Source organism: Monodon monoceros, unplaced genomic scaffold (assembly GCF_005190385.1).
Source record: "Monodon monoceros isolate NGI ecotype Baffin Bay Population unplaced genomic scaffold, NGI_Narwhal_1 Super_Scaffold_1, whole genome shotgun sequence".
Classification (NCBI taxonomy): Eukaryota; Metazoa; Chordata; class Mammalia; order Artiodactyla; family Monodontidae; genus Monodon; species Monodon monoceros.
Window position 1 is genome coordinate 79,675,884 of NW_021703765.1, and position 17,551 is coordinate 79,693,434.

Below are 17,551 nucleotides of genomic sequence, written 5' to 3' on the forward strand. Positions count from 1 at the left end.
CATTTAATTGACCCCGTTGAGCTCTCTCTCGCGGTGCCACAGTGATGGGCAACAGAGTCTGGGAGTGACTCTGACCAGCAGAGCGCACTGCCACCCTGTGATGGACATGTAGCCAATAGACAGGTAGCTTAAATCAGAAGCACGCCTTAGTGGTTTTAAGCCTTTGAGATTTGGGTGTGGTTTTTTATTGGAGCACAATCAGCCTATGCTGACCCATACAGAAGGTTTGCTTTTTTAGCACTGGGAAATCTTCTTTTATTGCTGCTTTAATTATTTCCTTTCTCCAATTTCTCCTCTCATTTTTACTTCTTCCTTTCTGGAACTATCAGGCAGCTGCTGGAACTTTCGTTGGAAGAATCCTCCACGTCACTTAACTTCCCTTTGTCCTTTTGGCAGTTTTCTGGGAGAAATTCTCAGATTAATCTTTCAGTTTATGACTGTGTCTTCCAGACTTACTCATCTTGCTAGTCAACCTGGCATTTTTTAAAAATCATAACTTTGTATTCATCGTTTTCCAGGACCTCCATTTGCTGCTTTTTCATAATGGGTTGTTGCTTAATGTGTGCAGAATCTTCTGCATTCTTTCTAGGGCTGTTAATTATTATAAAGTCTTCTGTTTGTTCTGTTAAGTTTATCCTTTCACTTGTTAGTTCTCAGGTAGCTTTCTTCCAGAGTGTTGGCTTTCCTTAATTGTTTGCTGACTTTTGCTGGTCTGTAATACTTTGTAGTGGGGACTTTTTTTTCCTGCACCGTGCAGCTCGCGAGATCTTGGTTCCCCGACCAGGGAATGAACCCGCCTCCTTGACAGTGAAAGTGCAGAGTCCTAACCGCTGGACCATCAGGGAATTCCCTGTATTTGGGAATTCTTATTTGCCTGTTTGCTGGTTTGATTACCATGGAGTGCTGCTTCTGATTTTGGGGGAGAAGATGGTTATCCTATGAGATTCTTTGTTCTTATGGTTTGTCGGGTGTGGAAGCTCTTTGTCCTTCATGGGAGTTGTTGGCTTCCCTGGGGCACTGCCCTGCGTGTCCCCCTGGGCACTTGCTGTTGCTGCCCACTACTCAGTGGGGGCGGGCAGTCATCTGCAAACTCTTCTATATTTTCCAGAAAACTGCCCTTGAGACCTCTTTCTAGCCATTGATTTGTGAGCCTGGAGCAACCTCCAGGTCTCACTCTTGGTGGTCCTCTGCTTTTAACTGAATTTTTAACTGCTTTTCCTCAAGTCTTGCTTCTTTTCTAATACAATCTTTAGGAATTTATGGTGAGGATTAAACAAAGCATGTGTGTGCACGGAATATGGCCTATATGTTGCCAGTTTGCAACTTCAGCCTTAAGAGTTTATCTCCTCCCAGGAAATTGATATTTATTTATATATATTTTTAAAGTATTAATATATATCCTTGCGACTTCCCTGGTGATCCAGTGGTTAAGACTCCACGCTTCCACCGCAGGGGGCGCAGGTTCGATCCCTGGTCAGGGAATTAAGATCCCACATGCCGATCAGTGTGGCCTTAAAAAAATTTTTTTAAAAATAAAAGTATGTATCCTTCCACATAGATGCCTTTTGTGTTAAGAAACCAAAGAGAAATAAAGAGTGCCCTGCAAAGAAAAAGGGTATACAAGTAATAATTGTCTCTTTTGGGAATTAGAAAATAGTCACCCCCCCACCCCCAGAGATAACCAGTGTTAACATTATGGTGCACTTCTGACATACACACATAAATATATGAATTTTAAAAAACTGGGGACTTCCCTGGTGGTGCAGTGGCTAAGGCTCCACACTCCCAATGCAGGGGGCCCAGGTTCGATCCCCGGTCAGGGAACTAGATCCCGCATGCACAACTAAAGATTCCCTGTGCCACAACGAATATCCCACGTGCCGCAACTAAGACCTGGCTCAGCCAAATAAATAAATAAATATTTTTTAAAAATTTATATCAAGCTACTGATAACTTTTTTTTTTTTTTTGGCTGTGCTCTGTGGCTTGCAGGATCCTAGTTTCCCAACCAGGGATCCAACCCGTGCCCCCTGCGGTGGAAGTGCGGAGTCCTAACCACTGGACTGCCAGAGAATCCCCATGGCTAACTTTTTAAAAGTTCTTTTTCCACCCAACAACATATTATGGACATCTGTCCATGTCAATAAGTATACATTCGCATAATTTAAAATGCAGTGTTTTGTTATATTGGGGACTATAATATATTCAATGAATTCCCTCTTGTTAGACATTATGTTGTTTCTAATGCCCACTCTTTACAAATGATGCTGTATTCACCATCCTTGTACCCACAGCCTTAGGATAAAATCATAGAGGTGGAATCGCTGTATCAAATGTGGCTGGGCATTTAAGCGTTTACCAAGGAGAAAAGTCTTCGAATAAAGGAAGGCAACTCAAAGGGTGGACTTTCAGACGTTTGCAGCCAGAGTTGGGAGCAGTGGTTTGGGCAAGTGGGGAGACCCTCAAACTCACACCAGCTGCCAGTCCATCTGGCCTATCCCTCCTTGGAGACATCCAGGGAAGGAGTTAGTGCAGCCACTTTGGTAAGAGACATTTGTCCCAACACGCTCCCCTTTAGGAGGCCCTTGTCAGGAGGAAGGCGGGGGAGGGAGCTCAGCCTCCACCGGAATCTGGAAGTGAAACTGGCTTCAAAGCAGAGCACAGGAGCAGCAGCAGAGGGCACCGGAGGCCCTGCTGAGACTAGAGTGGGAGCTCCTGCCCCAGGGACATCACTGGCCCTCTTGCTGCCCTGTCATCCCCTACTGTCCCTACGTGGCCCCCACCCCAGGCTGGCATTGAGCCCCTTGACAGCTTTCTATAAATGTCAACTCTTAGGTTGGACCATATGAAATTGCTGTTTCTGTAGTCAAAAGTGGTTGAGTATTGGCAATTTCTAGGTGCCTCTGGTCTGGCTGCTTCAGTCTCTTCAGTCTGTAGTCCATTTAATACTCAGTGCTCATTCTTTGCTAGGCACTGTGCTAAGTACTTTATAGTCATTTTTTAATTGTCACAACTTTCTGAAACATAGGAGTCATTCCCCACTTGACAGAGAAGACAACTGTGGCTCAGAATTGCAATTGTTTAGGGGCTGGTTCGCCCTCCAAATTTAAGATCTTAGCAATAATGACAGTATTTTGAGTTTTAGTGGCTCTGTCACGTACTAGTTGCGATGCCCTGGGAAAGTGCCTTAAGTAAGGTTGACTAAAAAGGCAGGTTCCACCTTTGTGGAGGTGAGAAGCGTTAGTGATCTTTCTTCCTTTTTTAATTAATTAATTTTTGGCTGCTCGTTGGGTCTTCGTTGCTGAGCGCGGGCTTTCTCTAGTTGCGGCAAGCAGCGGCTTTTCTTGCTGCAGAGCACAGGCTCTAGGCGCCCAGGCTTCAGTAGTTGTGGCACGTGGGCTCAGTAGTTGTGGCTCGCGGGCTTGGTTGCTCCGCGTCATACGATATCTTCCCAGACCAGGGCTCGAACCTGTGCCCCTGCATTGGCAGGCGGGTTCTAACCACTGCGCCACCAGGGAAGTCCAGTGAAGCTTGATTTCGCGTTAGAAAAACCCCTTTGGTATTCAGCGACTCAGCTTTATCAATAAAATGGGGACAAAACCCACAGCGCCCAGCAACATCTGTGAAAAGCCGCAGTTCCGGACCCTGCAGGGCCTGGGAGACGGAAGGAGCGCCACCCCCACCCACCACGTGGAGCGCCCGCCCGGCCTGCGGCGAGGCAGCAGAACGATTCCCCGGAGCGTGGGGCGGGATCGGCACGGCCCGCTCGGCCAACGCCTCTCCTAGGCCAAGACACTGGAGAGTGGCACCGCCCGGTTACCAAGTCCCGCAGCACCCCGGAGGGAAGGGGGTGGCGAGGGGCGGGGCCTGGAGGCGTGGCCTCCGCCTACCCCTGCCCCCCGTTTTTGTCCGCCCAGACACGGAAAGGTTCCCCTGCGCCTTTAAGAGGCCGAAGCGGGCGCCCGATTGGCCGAGACGCGCCGGTGACGTCACGCCGGGGCCGGCGCCGAGGCGGCCCTGACGGCCCGTGCCCTCCCCCTCCCGCCCCGCCGCGCGCTCGCGGACAGTCGGCGCGCGGGCCGGGCCGGGCCGGCGCCCCGTCACGTTTCTTCGCCCGCGTCGCCCCGGGCTCCGGGGGATGCCCCCGGCCGGGCCCCCCCATGGCCGCCGACGTCTTCATGTGCTCCCCGCGTCGGCCCCGCAGCCGGGGCCGCGCGGTGCTGCTCAAGCCCCAGGTGCCCGAGGACGACGACGACTCGGACACGGATGAGCCGTCTCCGCCGCCTGCCTCCGGCGCGGCCACCCCGGCCCGGGGCCACGCGAGCGCCGCGCCACTGCCGCCCAAGGCCGGGTCGGGCAGCGAAGAGCCTCCGCGCCGCCAGCAGATCATCCACAGCGGCCACTTCATGGTGTCGTCGCCGCACCGCGAGCACCCGCCCAAGAAGGGCTACGATTTCGACACGGTCAACAAGCAGACGTGCCAGACCTACAGCTTCGGCAAGACCAGCTCCTGCCACCTGTCCATCGACGCCTCGCTCACCAAGCTCTTCGAGTGCATGACCCTGGCCTACAGGTAGGACCCGGCCGGCCCCACCTCTCGAGCGGAGCTCCCTTTGACAAAACAAGCGTGGAGGGCTGGGCCGCCTGGGGATCTCTTAGCTTCAGGCATTCGCTTTGGGTCTTCCCTCTTCAGGAGGGTTTATGGGTCTGGGGTCCCTAGTGGAAGCGAGAGGGGCGGGGGTCCTGGCCTCTTCCCTGTCAGCAGGGCTTGGGTTCTTCCGGCCTCACGTTCCCCATGCAGGCCCTCACCTCCAATTCCGAGGCCACCGATTTCGGGTAAGAAAAAGGTGTAAATACAGGCTGTACCTTGTGTTACGCGACTTTATCCACCCTTCCCCCAAAAGCTTTGTGTGTTTCCAGCAATTGCCAGTAGTGGTTAGGACCACCTGTCCAGGGTGGCTTAAAGTCGCTGGTTCCAGTATTTAATGGTTGAGTCAAATTTCTGAGCCTGTTTCCTCCGTTATAAAGAGGGGATGACAGTAGTGTCTGCCACCATTGGCTGCTGTGGGGATGGAACAGCAGGTAAAGTGCTTATTCCAGTACCTGGCACATAATTAATTGCTCCAGAAGAGTGTGAGCTCCTTTTCTTATTGCCCCAGCAGAGGGAGGCTGGGTCCTCTCACATCCCCTTTATTGGGAGGCCCTCCCCCAACTTCGGATGGGCCCTGGCTGCCTCCTAGGAAGACTTGGAGCCACAGCTCTTGGAGGTGCAGGCTGTCCTCCTGGCAAGCTGGAGGGTTCTTTGGCTGGCTCTGAAACGTTATATGGAGATGTCAGTGTTTAGGGCAGGCATCCCAGGCACCATCCTGACCTGTGGCTCCGGGTCTAGGCGGAGATCCCTTTTTTCTAAGTCACAGAAATGCGTGGTCCTCATGGGTTAACGTGGCCTTCCACTCTCCCTTTCTCGGTGTGTTTGTTAGGTATTTGCTTCCGATAATTTCTGCCTCAGCAACAGAACTCCTGTGGACTAGCTGCAGTACAGAGCAGCCCAGCCCTGCCCAAAGCTCATGATAGGATCTCCGCAGAGTGGAGGTTACTGCAGTAGTAACTGGACTGGCTGGGGTTGTCTCAGGTCTAGTCTGCAGGCAGCGCAGGGAAAGTTTCCTTGGAGACTCCAGAAGCAGTGTAAAGAAGAGTAGGAACGTTACCCTCCCCCTCCCCCCTATTTTTGGAGAGTAGGGAACCCCAAATATATCCAAGGTACACATTTACCTGAAGTTGAAACACTAGATATACATGGCTCTGGGTGGCATTTTCCCCTCTGGAATAAATGATTAGTCAACTTGTTCCTTTGTTATGTTCCTGAAACGCACCCCACTCTTCCCGCCCCCATTTCCTCTCTTGATGGCTTCCCTGATGGTTTGTTTGCCACATGGCTGCATTACATTACCCAGAGCTCTCCTCCAACCCCCCTTGCGTGGCACATTGGTTAGGCTCTGCTCTGATTCTCTGGTCTTGCCAGTTTGAGCTGGCACTGAACCTGTGAAGATGTTCTGTTTTTTTTTTTTAAAAAAAAAAAACCAAACGGCATTGAGATTGCAGCCCTCTGCCCTCGTTTAGCCCTGCTTACCCAGTCTCAAATTTTGAGCACTTCATTGGAATCAAACACAACTAGATTGTAGCATATGCTACAGTGTGAGAGAGCCCTTTCAAACAAAATTGGAGGTGAAAGACAGGAATGTGCTTTATTAAGCGAACTTAATCCTCTTCTTTATTTTAATATAAACTTCTCCGCGTACAAAGAGAGAATGGTTGATTGCGTAGCAGGAGGCATGGGCTCGAAAGCACTCACCTAAGCTCTGCTAAAGGAAAAATAAACCAGTCTCCCCACTTTGCCCTCCGTTTGGATAACCTAAAGGCTTATTATTAAATAACACCAAAGAATTTTAGTAATGGTATTTTTTTTTCACTTCTTTCAAAAATATTTTGGCAACTGTCCATTGCTCATTTAACTTTCTTGGTTGCAAAATGCACCCTTAGTTTGGTTTGAGGCTTACCTGGTTCTTCAAGACCGCCAGCCCCTTTGGCTCTCCTGCTTTGCTGTCATTCCCCATGTAGAGTCCTGCCACTGCAGGTCCCTGATATGTGTCCACCTAGTAATTTCTCATGAAGATGCTCTTTGTGTCTCCGCGTGGGGCTCGTTTGGATGGCCCCAGAGTTTAGTTGGCAGTGTGGAACCCGGGTACAGATTGACAGAGGAGTGACTCGAAACCAGTTGTCTGGGCTGTAGCCTCTGGCCCAGAAAGCAGCGTGAGAACAGATGTGAGTTTCTGACCTCAGCTGTCCTGCACGACCACTAGCTGGCTTTCAGAGAAGGGGGGGTTGAGATATGGGGGGCAGGGAAGAGAGAAGAGTCAACCCCAGAGGTGGCCCGACTTCCCTTTCAGTGCGGTGTGAGCCTTCACCACTGGTTTCCAGGTTTTCTGCTCCTGGGGCTGAGAGGAAGGCCAGCTGGGCCTCCTCTTCTGTCTGACTGTTTGTGGCCTAGGCTCTTTCTAACTTCAACTTCCTGTCTGTCCCCTGGCCTCTTCGTTCTAGCCGCCTAACTCTCCCTGGTACACTCTGTGCTTTTTTTTTGGTTTGGTTTCCTGTTAACTGCTGCCTCCCAGCTGTTTCCAGATGAGGCTCAACAGCTCTTTGGGGGAGGAACTAAGTGCAGGGGAAGTTGTGGTTGTTTTTTCCCCAGTCGTGTGAAGTGGCCTAGGGACTCTGAATATGATCTGTTCCTGAACGTGCACTCCTGAAGGATCTTTGGCAAGACTGACTTCGGGTGGGGGAATAGGGTCTTTGAGGAGTTGGGACTAGGTGTGAATGTGCCCCGTGGTCCACCTGGGCAAGTGACAGTGCGGATGGATTCCAGCTTCATGCAGCTGGCATCCCTGTCCTTCCCACACTGTGATGCTAAGAAGCCCTGTAGTGAAACATCTTGCCTTGGTCCCACAGTGTGTGTTCAATTACTGGGACGTTTGGGAGGGGAAGAAGTCGCCTCTCCCCAAGGCAGAGCTTAGAAGTTCATGGCTTCCCTTCTCTAAGGCTTCCTGTCTGCCACTGTAAAATGGGGAGGATAAAGCTCCGCTGCAGGGTGGAAGTGAGGATTAACTGAGATAATGTCTGTGGATGTGTCTAGTACCTGACAAATAAGAGGCAAGAGGAGGTTTAATGGGCTGAATCCATTCTGCGTCCTCATTCAGCTGACATTTATTAGGAGCCCAAGTTTCTTATCTGTAAACTGAGGGAAATAACGAATCTGACTGGGGTCTTTAGTGTGGCTTTCAAATGCCTGCCTGACAAATGCTAAATGGATGCATTCTTGGTTTGTCCATACTTTCTAAGGCCCCACAAAGGAGCTATGCACTCTAGAACATAGTTCATGGTCCTTGCCCTCTTAACACTGTGAGGAATGTCACACGTGTAAATCACCCACGTGGATTCTGAACACATCTAGTAGATAGCTTTTTGTGGTTGGTTTTGGTTTCGCTTCTCTCTCTCTCTCTTTTTTAAAATTTATGTTATTTTTGGCTGCGTTGGGTCTTCGTTGCTGCGCACGGGCTTTCTCTAGTTGCGGCCAGAGGGGCCCACTCTTCGTTGTGGTGCGCGGGCCTCTCATTGCGGTGGCCTCTCCTGATGCGGAGCACGGGCTCTAGGCGCGCGGACTTCAGTAGTTGTGGCGCGCGGACTTCAGTAGTTGTGGCTCGCGGGCTCTAGAGTGTTGGCTCAGCAGTTGTGGCCCACGGGCTCTAGAGAGCAGGCTCAGTAGTTGTGGCTCACGGGCCCAGTTATTCCGCAGCACGTGGGATCCTCCCGGACCAGGGCTCGAACCCATGTCCCTTGCAATGTCAGGTGGACTCCCAACCACTGTGCCACGAGGGAAGCCCATCGCTTCTCTTTTTACATAACTCTTTATTAGGGAGCCTTGGTGTGAATGTCTGGGGGGCGGGGGGAGAGATAGTTCTTTTATGTATTTAAAGATAAGCAGTAGCTTTCTGGACAGTGGATTTCTGCTCCAGTGGATATTTGAGGAGACCTTTTAATTTGGACCTGTAAGATAGCCTTGGGATATGAGTTTCTAGAATGTAACCCTGTATACGTATGTATAGTAACCCTCTGTTCCTGATCCCCAAGGATTAAAGGTTTAGAGCATCTCCTCCTTCAAGTTTTAAGTTTTCCATAGAGGAACTTTCTAATCCTAGGTGCGATAACTAGCTGTAAATGGGAACCATTTACACAAATGACTAAATTAGTTTTATTCTTCTGCAACCATGCTGAAGAGAAGCAGTTTCTCTTCTCTTGCGCTTTCTTTGGTCTTTAATCATAATATGGTGTCCATTAAAGGGCTGCACTGAGATGGGAGTGCGGGCTGCAGAGATGAGAAAAGACCGTCTCTGTCCTCCAGGAACTCACAAACCTGGGGTGGGGGACAGATAAACAGACAGTTGTAAAACAGTTAGCAAGGGCTATGATAAACAACGTGAACCAGGTCCAACGGCAGCACCAAGCAGGGTGCCGAAGGCCAGAGTGTGTGTGTGTGTGTGTGTGTGTGTGTGTGTGTGTGTGTTTGCATAATCGGGATCAGTGTGGACAGTTTCCCCTGACATTGGGCTTTCATACCTATCTCCCCTTCCCCGTGTTGTCAAAAATCATGCAGGAAGCCCCAGAGTTCCTTTTGCCTATCTTCTCCTTGTTGGTAGTCCAGGACCAAATTTCCTTTTTCTGTAGAGGCTGAATGGCTGATTGCCTTCCTGATGGAAGGGCGAAGAAGGGTGATCAAATTGGGAAGAGCCCGGGGAAAGGGGTTGGAGGGGAGGGTGGAGGGAGTTCATCTGCTAGGGTGGGAGGAGGGAAGAAAATTCGCACCAGCTGAGCAACTCCCGCCCTCCTGGAGTCTCTGCGTTGTCCTAAGTCACAGTAACCCTCTCAGGCAGGTGATGATGGAATTCCTATTTTTAAAACTTACAAAAAAAAAAAAAAAAAAGGAAAGAAAACCTGAGCACAGAAGTTAATTTGCCCTGTTGCTGGGAGGTGAGGCAGCTTGTCCAAGGCGGTGTCTCTGGGAGCTGAAAAGGAGTTGAAAAGTCACCTCCCTCATCTGCTCACAGAAGCCTGCAGTTCTGTAAGAGAGGAGGTAAAAGTGCCAGTTCCTCTAGGAATGTAAGGCGGGAGAAACCAAGATGGGGAGAACAAATGCCCTTAGGCAGCTCCATGCCCTTCCTCGGCTGCCCTTCCCCACTGGTAAAATCCTGCCCTTCCTTCGAGACTGTGGCCCTGCCGTCTTTCTCGAAGGGAGTGAATGCCACAATCCTCTGCAAATCCACGACCTTATTGGTTCTGTGTGGTCTTCTTCCACAGACCTGACTTCCCAAGATTCCTGCTCTCTTCACCTTTGACTTTCCCACGGAGCCTAACAGTTGTCTGGCACGTACTGGGTGCCTAAGAACTATATATGGAATTGAAAAGGGAAGCTCAGGGGCCTAAGCGGCCAACATCAGAAACTTGCCTCTGGTGAACCTTGTTTATCTTCAGCTCCGCAAAGACAAATACACCCTCTGTGGAACAGTGCTTTAGGGGTGTTGGTGTGGAGTGGGACAACGAGGTGTTGTTTTGCTGGGTAGTGTTTGTGTTGTGACCCACACGGACTGGGGCTGTAGGCAGATGAGTGGCCCCTCAAGACGTCCATGTCCTAATCCCCGGGACCTGTGAGTATGTTAGGTTACATGGCAAAGAGGAACTAGGGTTGCTGATCGGCTGCCTTCAAAGTGGGGAGATTATTTTGGATTATGTGGGTGGGCCCAGTGTAATCAATCACAAGCGTCCTTAAAGGTAGACGAGGAAAGCAGAAGAGAACCAGAGAGGGAGCAGCGGGAGAAGGACTTGGCCTGATGTTGCTGACTTGGAAGATGGAGGAAGGGGCCATGAGCTAAGGAATATGGGCAACCTTTAGAAGCTTGAAAAGGCAAGGAAACAGATTCTCCCCTGGAGTCCTCAGACGGGACCCAGCGCTGCTGACATCTTGATTTTAGCCCCAGAGACCCGTTTCAGACTTCTGACCTCCGGAACTGTAAGACAGTGAATTTGTGTTGTTCTAAGCCACTCGTTTTGTGGTCATTTGTTACAGCAGCAATAGGAAACTAATGCAGACCGGTCTCAAAAGTTTTTTGAGATGATGTTTTTAAGCACATAACACAAGTATAAAAGTCTTTCTTAAGGCTTCTTCCCCCACAGGAGAGCATAGCAGCCCACCCTGCAGTTATGTCAAGCTGTGCTGAGTGTATTAGGCACCACTTCAGGGGATCTAGTGATAGGAGGGCCCTCGATATAAAAGAAAGTCTGTAAAGTGGTCTTATCATGGTTCCCTAGCACAGTTTCTAGAGTAGGGTATTGTAGAAAGTTAATAGTACTTATCTTTCAGGATTCTTATATGGCTGATGAAAAATTCAGAGTGTGAGCTCCTGTTCCCCAGAATTGAGTTACTTCTTGGGTATAAAATGTGCAGTTCAGACAGCAAATATCTTAGGTATTTTCTATCTTGTTGGAATTCTGTCTGTGGTTAGAATTCCAGGCCACAGGGCTTGAGTTTTAGGCAGAGCCCTTTTGGCCGTGTGGATCAGGGACCCTCTGGTGCTAGCGCGTGTGATGGGGGTTTAGTGCAGGGGTCAGGAAGGGTGCTGGTACTCCCGTGAGCCTCCAGGGTTACCAGGACTGCCGGGCTTCAGTGCACACTGGAGTTGGGTCCCAGAGCACTGTGGGCCCTCGGCAGGGGGAGCTTGCCCTTCCCTTAAGGTTCACCCCCATCAAGTGACTCAGCTCCTCTCTCAGGCTCTGCTTTTCTTTGGGATCTTCTGCTTCCAGCTGGCGCTCTCACCTGCTGTCCTGCTCTTCTCTGCTTCCAAGCTCTTGCTTCTGGGAGCTTCTGCGTCTGCCTGACTGGAGCTCGCCGGTGGCCTGTGTTTCGCACACAGACCTGCTTAAAGCTTCCCATTACTGTCAGTGCTCTTTGCCAATTGTCTAATTAAATTAGTCCATCGTCTCCAATTCAGCTACTTGAGAAGGAGACCAGCAGCGCCCTCCCTCTCTGAGCAGCACCTCAGGGACCCCAGAGCATGAGTCGAGCCATGGCCTTTGGACAGGATGCCCTTTCCTTCCAGAAGTATTAATCAGGCCTCTCTTGTGTGCCAGGCACTGTTCTAGCCTTTCAGGGTACAGTAGTAAACAGGACCGATTAGTCATCTGCCTTCATGGCATTTATATTCTTTTTTTCCTTTCAGTTTTATTGAGATATAGGTGACATACAGCCCTGTACACATTTATGGTGTACGGCACAATGACCTGACTTGCAGGTATTGTGAAATCATGGAGTTTGTTGTCAGTTGGGGGATTCAGTGTGCAAATCAGGTTTATATCGTTACTGCAATAAAGAACATAAAACACGCTGGGAGGTGGAAAGTGATGGGGGTGGGCAGGGTGGGGGACACCGTATCTCCGCGGGTCGGAGAAGTGTTCTGATGAGGTGACATTTCAGGTTGAACTGAAACCTGAGTGGCAAGTGGGAACCAGACGTGGGTAGTCATTCCAGGCGGTGGAAGAGCCCGAGGCAGAGGCCCAAGGTGGAATGAATTTGGCACATTCCGGGGCTAGGAAGAAGGCCAGCGTGGCTAGAACATTGAGGGCAGGGTGAGTGGTAGGAGAAGAGGAGGGAAGGGGCGTTGGTGGGTGGTGAGAGGTCAGGATATTTGCTCATCGCTCTGGGGAGTTGGCTTGTTGAGGCTGCTCAGTGGGGACTAGGGGATGGAGGGCAAGGGGAGCGCACGTGGGTCCCAGGGTGGGGGCAGCGGAGGTGGTGAGAAGTGCGTGGATGCAGGGCGGCTTTGGGCTTGCCGGTGGATCGGACCTAGGGGATGTAAGGAAAGAAAGAATCAGCAGGGACCCTGAGGGTTTTGGCCTGAGCCGTGGGTGAAAAGAGGAAGCCGAGGGAGCCCTGTCAGCCACGTACGTGGCTGGTGTGAGTGGTGCTGAGGACCCTGCTGTGTTGCGCTGTTCACTAAACTTGGCCACGTGGGCCGTGGGCGGAGCAGCTCCCCGGGAAGGGGCTGCGAGGGGCTGTCAGCATCGGGGGATACCGTGGTGTCCAGGGAGGTCCTCACTGTCTCCAGAGCAGTTCTCCACTTAGCCCTGACCAGTCTAGACCAGTCCAGGCGCCGGGCTTCTTTCTTCTGTCCCAGCTGCTCTGTCTTGCCTCCCTAACCCCTGTTGTGCCTCATGAGGGGCCAGTTGGCTGTGGGAGGTTTTGGCGTTTTGAGCTTGTATTTGGGATGGCAGTTTTTTGTTGTTGTTGTTTTTTCCTGTGAAATATATACTATCATATCCCGAATGATATTTTTTATTCACTTGGGTCTGCTTGTGGTAGAGGAGTACCGCCTGGTCTTGAATGCCCTACAAGGAAACTTCTCCAGATCTAGCATTCCTAATGTGTTTGGGGTCAAACTGCACCAGCAGACAAACCTTCTAGGAGGAGGCAGTGTAGAAGAGGTTATTTGGTAGCTCCAGAAGGACGTACAAGATCTGGAAAAATAATTCCAGAAACTGAATTCCTTGTCAATAGCTTTTGAGTCTCGGAAGTGAACATAAAGAATCCGATTGAGGAACAGTGAAGAGTGAGGCCAGGGAGCAAAGAGCTCATAAAGGGACAGCAGGGAGAAGCAGGCTGCTGGTAGGAACAGCAGTGCAGAGGGGACCCCGTGGGGATTGTGTTAGCACAGTTACACTGTTGAGGAATATTCTGTGCATAGCAGGGTCTATTTTGAAAGCTAGTTACCACTTCTTCCCTCTGTGGCTTGTGGGCATAGGGAAGAAGGCAGCCTCTTTTGCTCTGTCACCATGGAACAAACAGTCATCAAAACAAAAAACAGCTTCTTATGTAGAAAGTAGGAGAATTAACCTAGTTTCTAGATATTTACCCAATATTCTGGCTTTTTAAAAGACAACCAAGGGCTTCCTTGGTAGCTCAGTGGTTAGGAATCCACCTACCAATGCAGGGGACATGGGCTCGAGCCCTGGTCTGGGGAGGTGCCACATGCCGCAGAGCAACTAAGCCTGTGCGCCGCAACTACTGAGTCCACGCACCACAACTACTGAAGCCAGTGCGCCTAGAGCCTGTGCTCCGCAACAAGAGAAGCCACCACAATGAGAAGCCCGCGCATAGCAACGAAGACCCAATGCAGCCAAAAATAAATAAATAAAATAAATAAATTTATTGAAAAACAAAACAACAACAAAAAACAACCTAAAGAACCCCTTCATATGCTCAGGTGGTAACTGACCCATTTGCAAATGGACTACCTCATCTTATGGGACCTGCCCAGATAGCTGGATACTATGCTTTCTAGAGGAAGTGAATTTATAAATTCCTCTTATTTATTAAAATGAAACACTTTCGGACTTCCCTGGTGGCGCAGTAGTTAAGAATCCGCCTGCCAGTGCAGGGGACACGGGTTCGAGCCCTGGTCCATGAAGATCCCACATGCCGCGGAGCCGCTAAGCCCGAGTGCCACAACTGCTAAGCCCGAGTGCCACAACTACTGAGCCCAAGTGCCACAACTACTGAAGCCCACGTGCCGAGCCGGTGCTCTGCAACAAGAGAAGCCACCGCAATGAGAAGCCTGCACACCACAACGAAGAGTAGCCCCCGCTCGCCGCAACTAGAGGAAAGCCCGCACGCAGCAACCAAGTCCCAACGCAGCCAAAAATAAATAAATAAACTTATAAAATGAAACACTTTCAGCGAATTCTTAAAACAGTATATGATTATATTAGCTTGCTGTTTTAAACAACTATTTTCCAGTTGAGTAGCGGGGTCTTTTACATTGCCTCCTTTGTTCTTTAAATTATTAAACGGATCATTCTCTGCCTTGGAGCAAGACTCTTTCTTCCACTTGTCCAGACAAGTTTTTGTTGTTGTTGTTGTTAACAGCTTTATCAAGGTATATTCATGTACCATAAGATGCAGTCATTGTAAGTGTGCAGTTCATTGATTTATTTTTTTGTTGTGCGGTCATTATCACAATCCAGTTTTAGAATATTCCATCACCCCACTAAGATCCCTCCTGCCCTTTTACGTTTAATCCCGGTTCCCACTTTAGCCCCAGACAACCATTAATCTGCTTTCTGTGTCTATAATCTGCTTGTCTGTGCCTTTTCTGGACATTTCATATAAATGGAATCATACTGTACGTGGTCTTTTGTGTCTGGCTTTTTTCACTTGGTGTAATGTGTGCAAGGTTCATCCATGTTTATAACACATACCCATATTTTGTTCCTTTTTATTCCTGGACAGTATTCCATTGTGTCAATATACTATATTTTGTTTATCCATTCATTGACAGGCAAGTTTTTGAGGGAAGCCTAGTAGCTTCATTATTTGGATGTTGACTTTTCCATTTCCTGTAGTAAAGGTCTCTTGCAGATTCAGCTAGGAAGTTCCTTACAAGGTGAGAACAGGAAATGGCAGTGAATATGGTGGAAAGATGATGGATTCAACTCCACTGGATAGTGGTGCCACTGGTTGGCAGCATATCCCTTAGCCTCACAAGTCTGGGTGTCTTTAACCGTAAAGAAAGAAAAAAAGTGAGAGGGGAAGGGAGGGGTTAGACTAGAATCATGTTTACCAATCTTATTTTTCTTCCATGGACCTCATGTTTTTGAGAGATAAAGCCTTAGAAACAAATTGTACTCAGCAATTAAAAGGAACAAACTACTGGTATGTGCAGCAACACAGATGAATCTCAGAAACATTACGTCCAGTGACACAAGCCTTACCTAAAAGATTGTATACCGATTCCATTTATATGACGTTCTAGAATAGGCGAAGCTAATCTACGGTGAAAAGAAATCAGACCAGTCCCTGCCTGTGAGGGAGGTTGAAGAGGGGACTGGCTGGTGAGAAGCAGGGGAGAACCTTTTAGAATGATGGGCACGTTTTATATCATGAAGGGGTTGTGTATACATTTGTCAGAACTCTCTGAATGGTACACTCAAGATTTGTGCATTTTATTATGTGTAAATCTCACCCAAAACAAAAAGAACCATTGACAAATGTTGAACTCAGGGACGAAGTGTACTGATGTCAGCATCTTATCTTTGAAATGCTTTAAAATAGTGGCTCTCAAACTTTTTGGTCTCAGGACCTCTTTGTGCTCTTAAATATTGAGAACCCCAAAGAGCTTTTGTTTGTGGATTATATCGATGTTTACTATATTAGAAATGAAAATTGAGAAAAAGTAAAAATATTTGTTAAAGTACTTTAAAAAATAATAAACCCCATTTACCATGTTTACATAAATAACATATCTTTATATAGAACAACTATTTTCAAAAAAAATAATGAGAAGAATGACATTGTTTTACCCATTTGCAAATCTCTTAGTTAATGCTTAGTTCGAAGACAGCTGGATACTTATATCTGCTTTTGCATTCGTCTGCTGCAATATCGAATGTCTGGAAAACCTCACCATTCTTGAGAGAATGAGAGTGAAAAAGGAAAATAACCTCTTAGTATTATTTTGAAAATAGTTTTGATATCCTGGACCCAGAAGGGGTCTCAGGGGCCCTCAGGGGTCTCCAAATCACACTTTGAGAACCACTGCTTAAGCAAAATAAGATGGGTTGTTCGGTGGGTAGATGAATTTTGATAAAGTAAATACATCAAAGAGGTAATCGTAGCATTCAGGTGGTGGGTGCATGGGCGTTCACCATCTGATTCTTTCAATTTTTCTGTATGTTTGAAAATGTTCATAATGTTAGAAAAATGAGAAAAATCACATTATTTAAACAGTGGCCATCTGGCTTTATCATGGACAAATAAATATGTTTGAAAATATTGAAAACAACTTTTGGAATGAAGTACTGACACATGCTACAACATGGATGAACCTTGGAAACATTTTGCTGAATGAAAGAAACTAGTCACAATGGACCACGTGCTGTGATTCCATTTGTATGAAATGTCCAGATTAGGCAAACCCATAAAGCAGAAAGTGGAGGAGTGGTTGCTGTGGGAGGGAAGGGTGGATGGTCACTGCTAATGGGTATGGGTTTTTTTTTCAATTAATTAATTTATTTTTGGCTGTGTTTGTTGGGCCTTCGTTGCTGTGCGCGGGCTTTCTCTAGTTGTGGCAAGCGAGGGCTACTCTTCGTTGCTGTGCCCGGGCTTCTCATTGCACTGGCTTCTCTTGTTGCGGAGCACGGGCTCTAGGCGCATGGGCTTCAGTAGTTGTGCACACGGGCTTAGTTGCTCCGCGGCATGTGGGATCTTCCAGGACCAGGGCTCGAACCCATGTCCCCTGCATTGGCAGGCGGATTCTTAACCACTGCGTCACCAGGGAAGCCCAAGTATGGGGTATTTTAAAGGAGTGATGAAAATGCTCTAAAATTAGGGAACGGTGATGGTTACACAACATTGTGAATATACTAGAAACCAGTGAACACTTTTAAAAGGTGAATTTCATGGTGTGTAAATTATGTCTCAGTAAAGCTGTTACTTAAAAAAAATCCAAACAGTTTAGTTTTTCAGCATTATCTTCAGGGAGGCTTACTTGGGAAGCACTGGACGATATGATCTTGAAGATCCTAAATATGTCAGTGTCTAGAAATTCCATGACTCTCTATCTTCCATCTCTTCTGTGTACAGTAAATGAGAGACTGTTTGGGAAGGTGACCTGTCCTGGGCATTTCCCCTAGATTAAAATCGACTCAGGAATTCGGCTCTCCAAGTTACCTCATAGCTTGGTAAATCACCCTAAGGTTATCCTGATAAGACCTTTTTTTCTTTTAACATTGTCTGGGTCAGGGGTCACAAAGTCAAATGCCCACAACGACCAGGAAATAAAGTGGTCATCGGTAAGGCAGAGAGGACATTTGCTGTCTTTTATTTTCTGGCTTTTGAGGTAGTCGTGGTTACAGAGAAACATTTCTTTATTATGAAAATCACGCAAGCATAAACT

The 17,551-nt window shown here is 48.4% G+C and overlaps 1 protein-coding gene across 5 annotated transcripts in view; it reads left to right on the forward strand.

The window, feature by feature from the left end:
• The first annotated feature begins 4,063 nt into the window (after positions 1 to 4,063).
• Positions 4,064 to 17,551, forward strand: part of MLXIP (MLX interacting protein) — a 58,391-nt gene continuing 44,903 nt past the window's right edge. For 3 of the 5 annotated variants that reach the window (XR_003793071.1, XR_003793072.1, XM_029219937.1), the window contains exon 1: positions 4,160 to 4,572. Coding sequence is in view for 3 of the 5 variants with exons in the window: in XM_029219937.1 (XP_029075770.1) it covers positions 4,160 to 4,572 (413 nt within the window). In the remaining 2 variants the exon portion in view is untranslated. Of the gene's footprint in view, positions 4,573 to 17,551 lie in introns of all 5 variants that reach the window. The other 2 variants (XM_029219920.1, XM_029219946.1) reach the window with 1 other exon arrangement.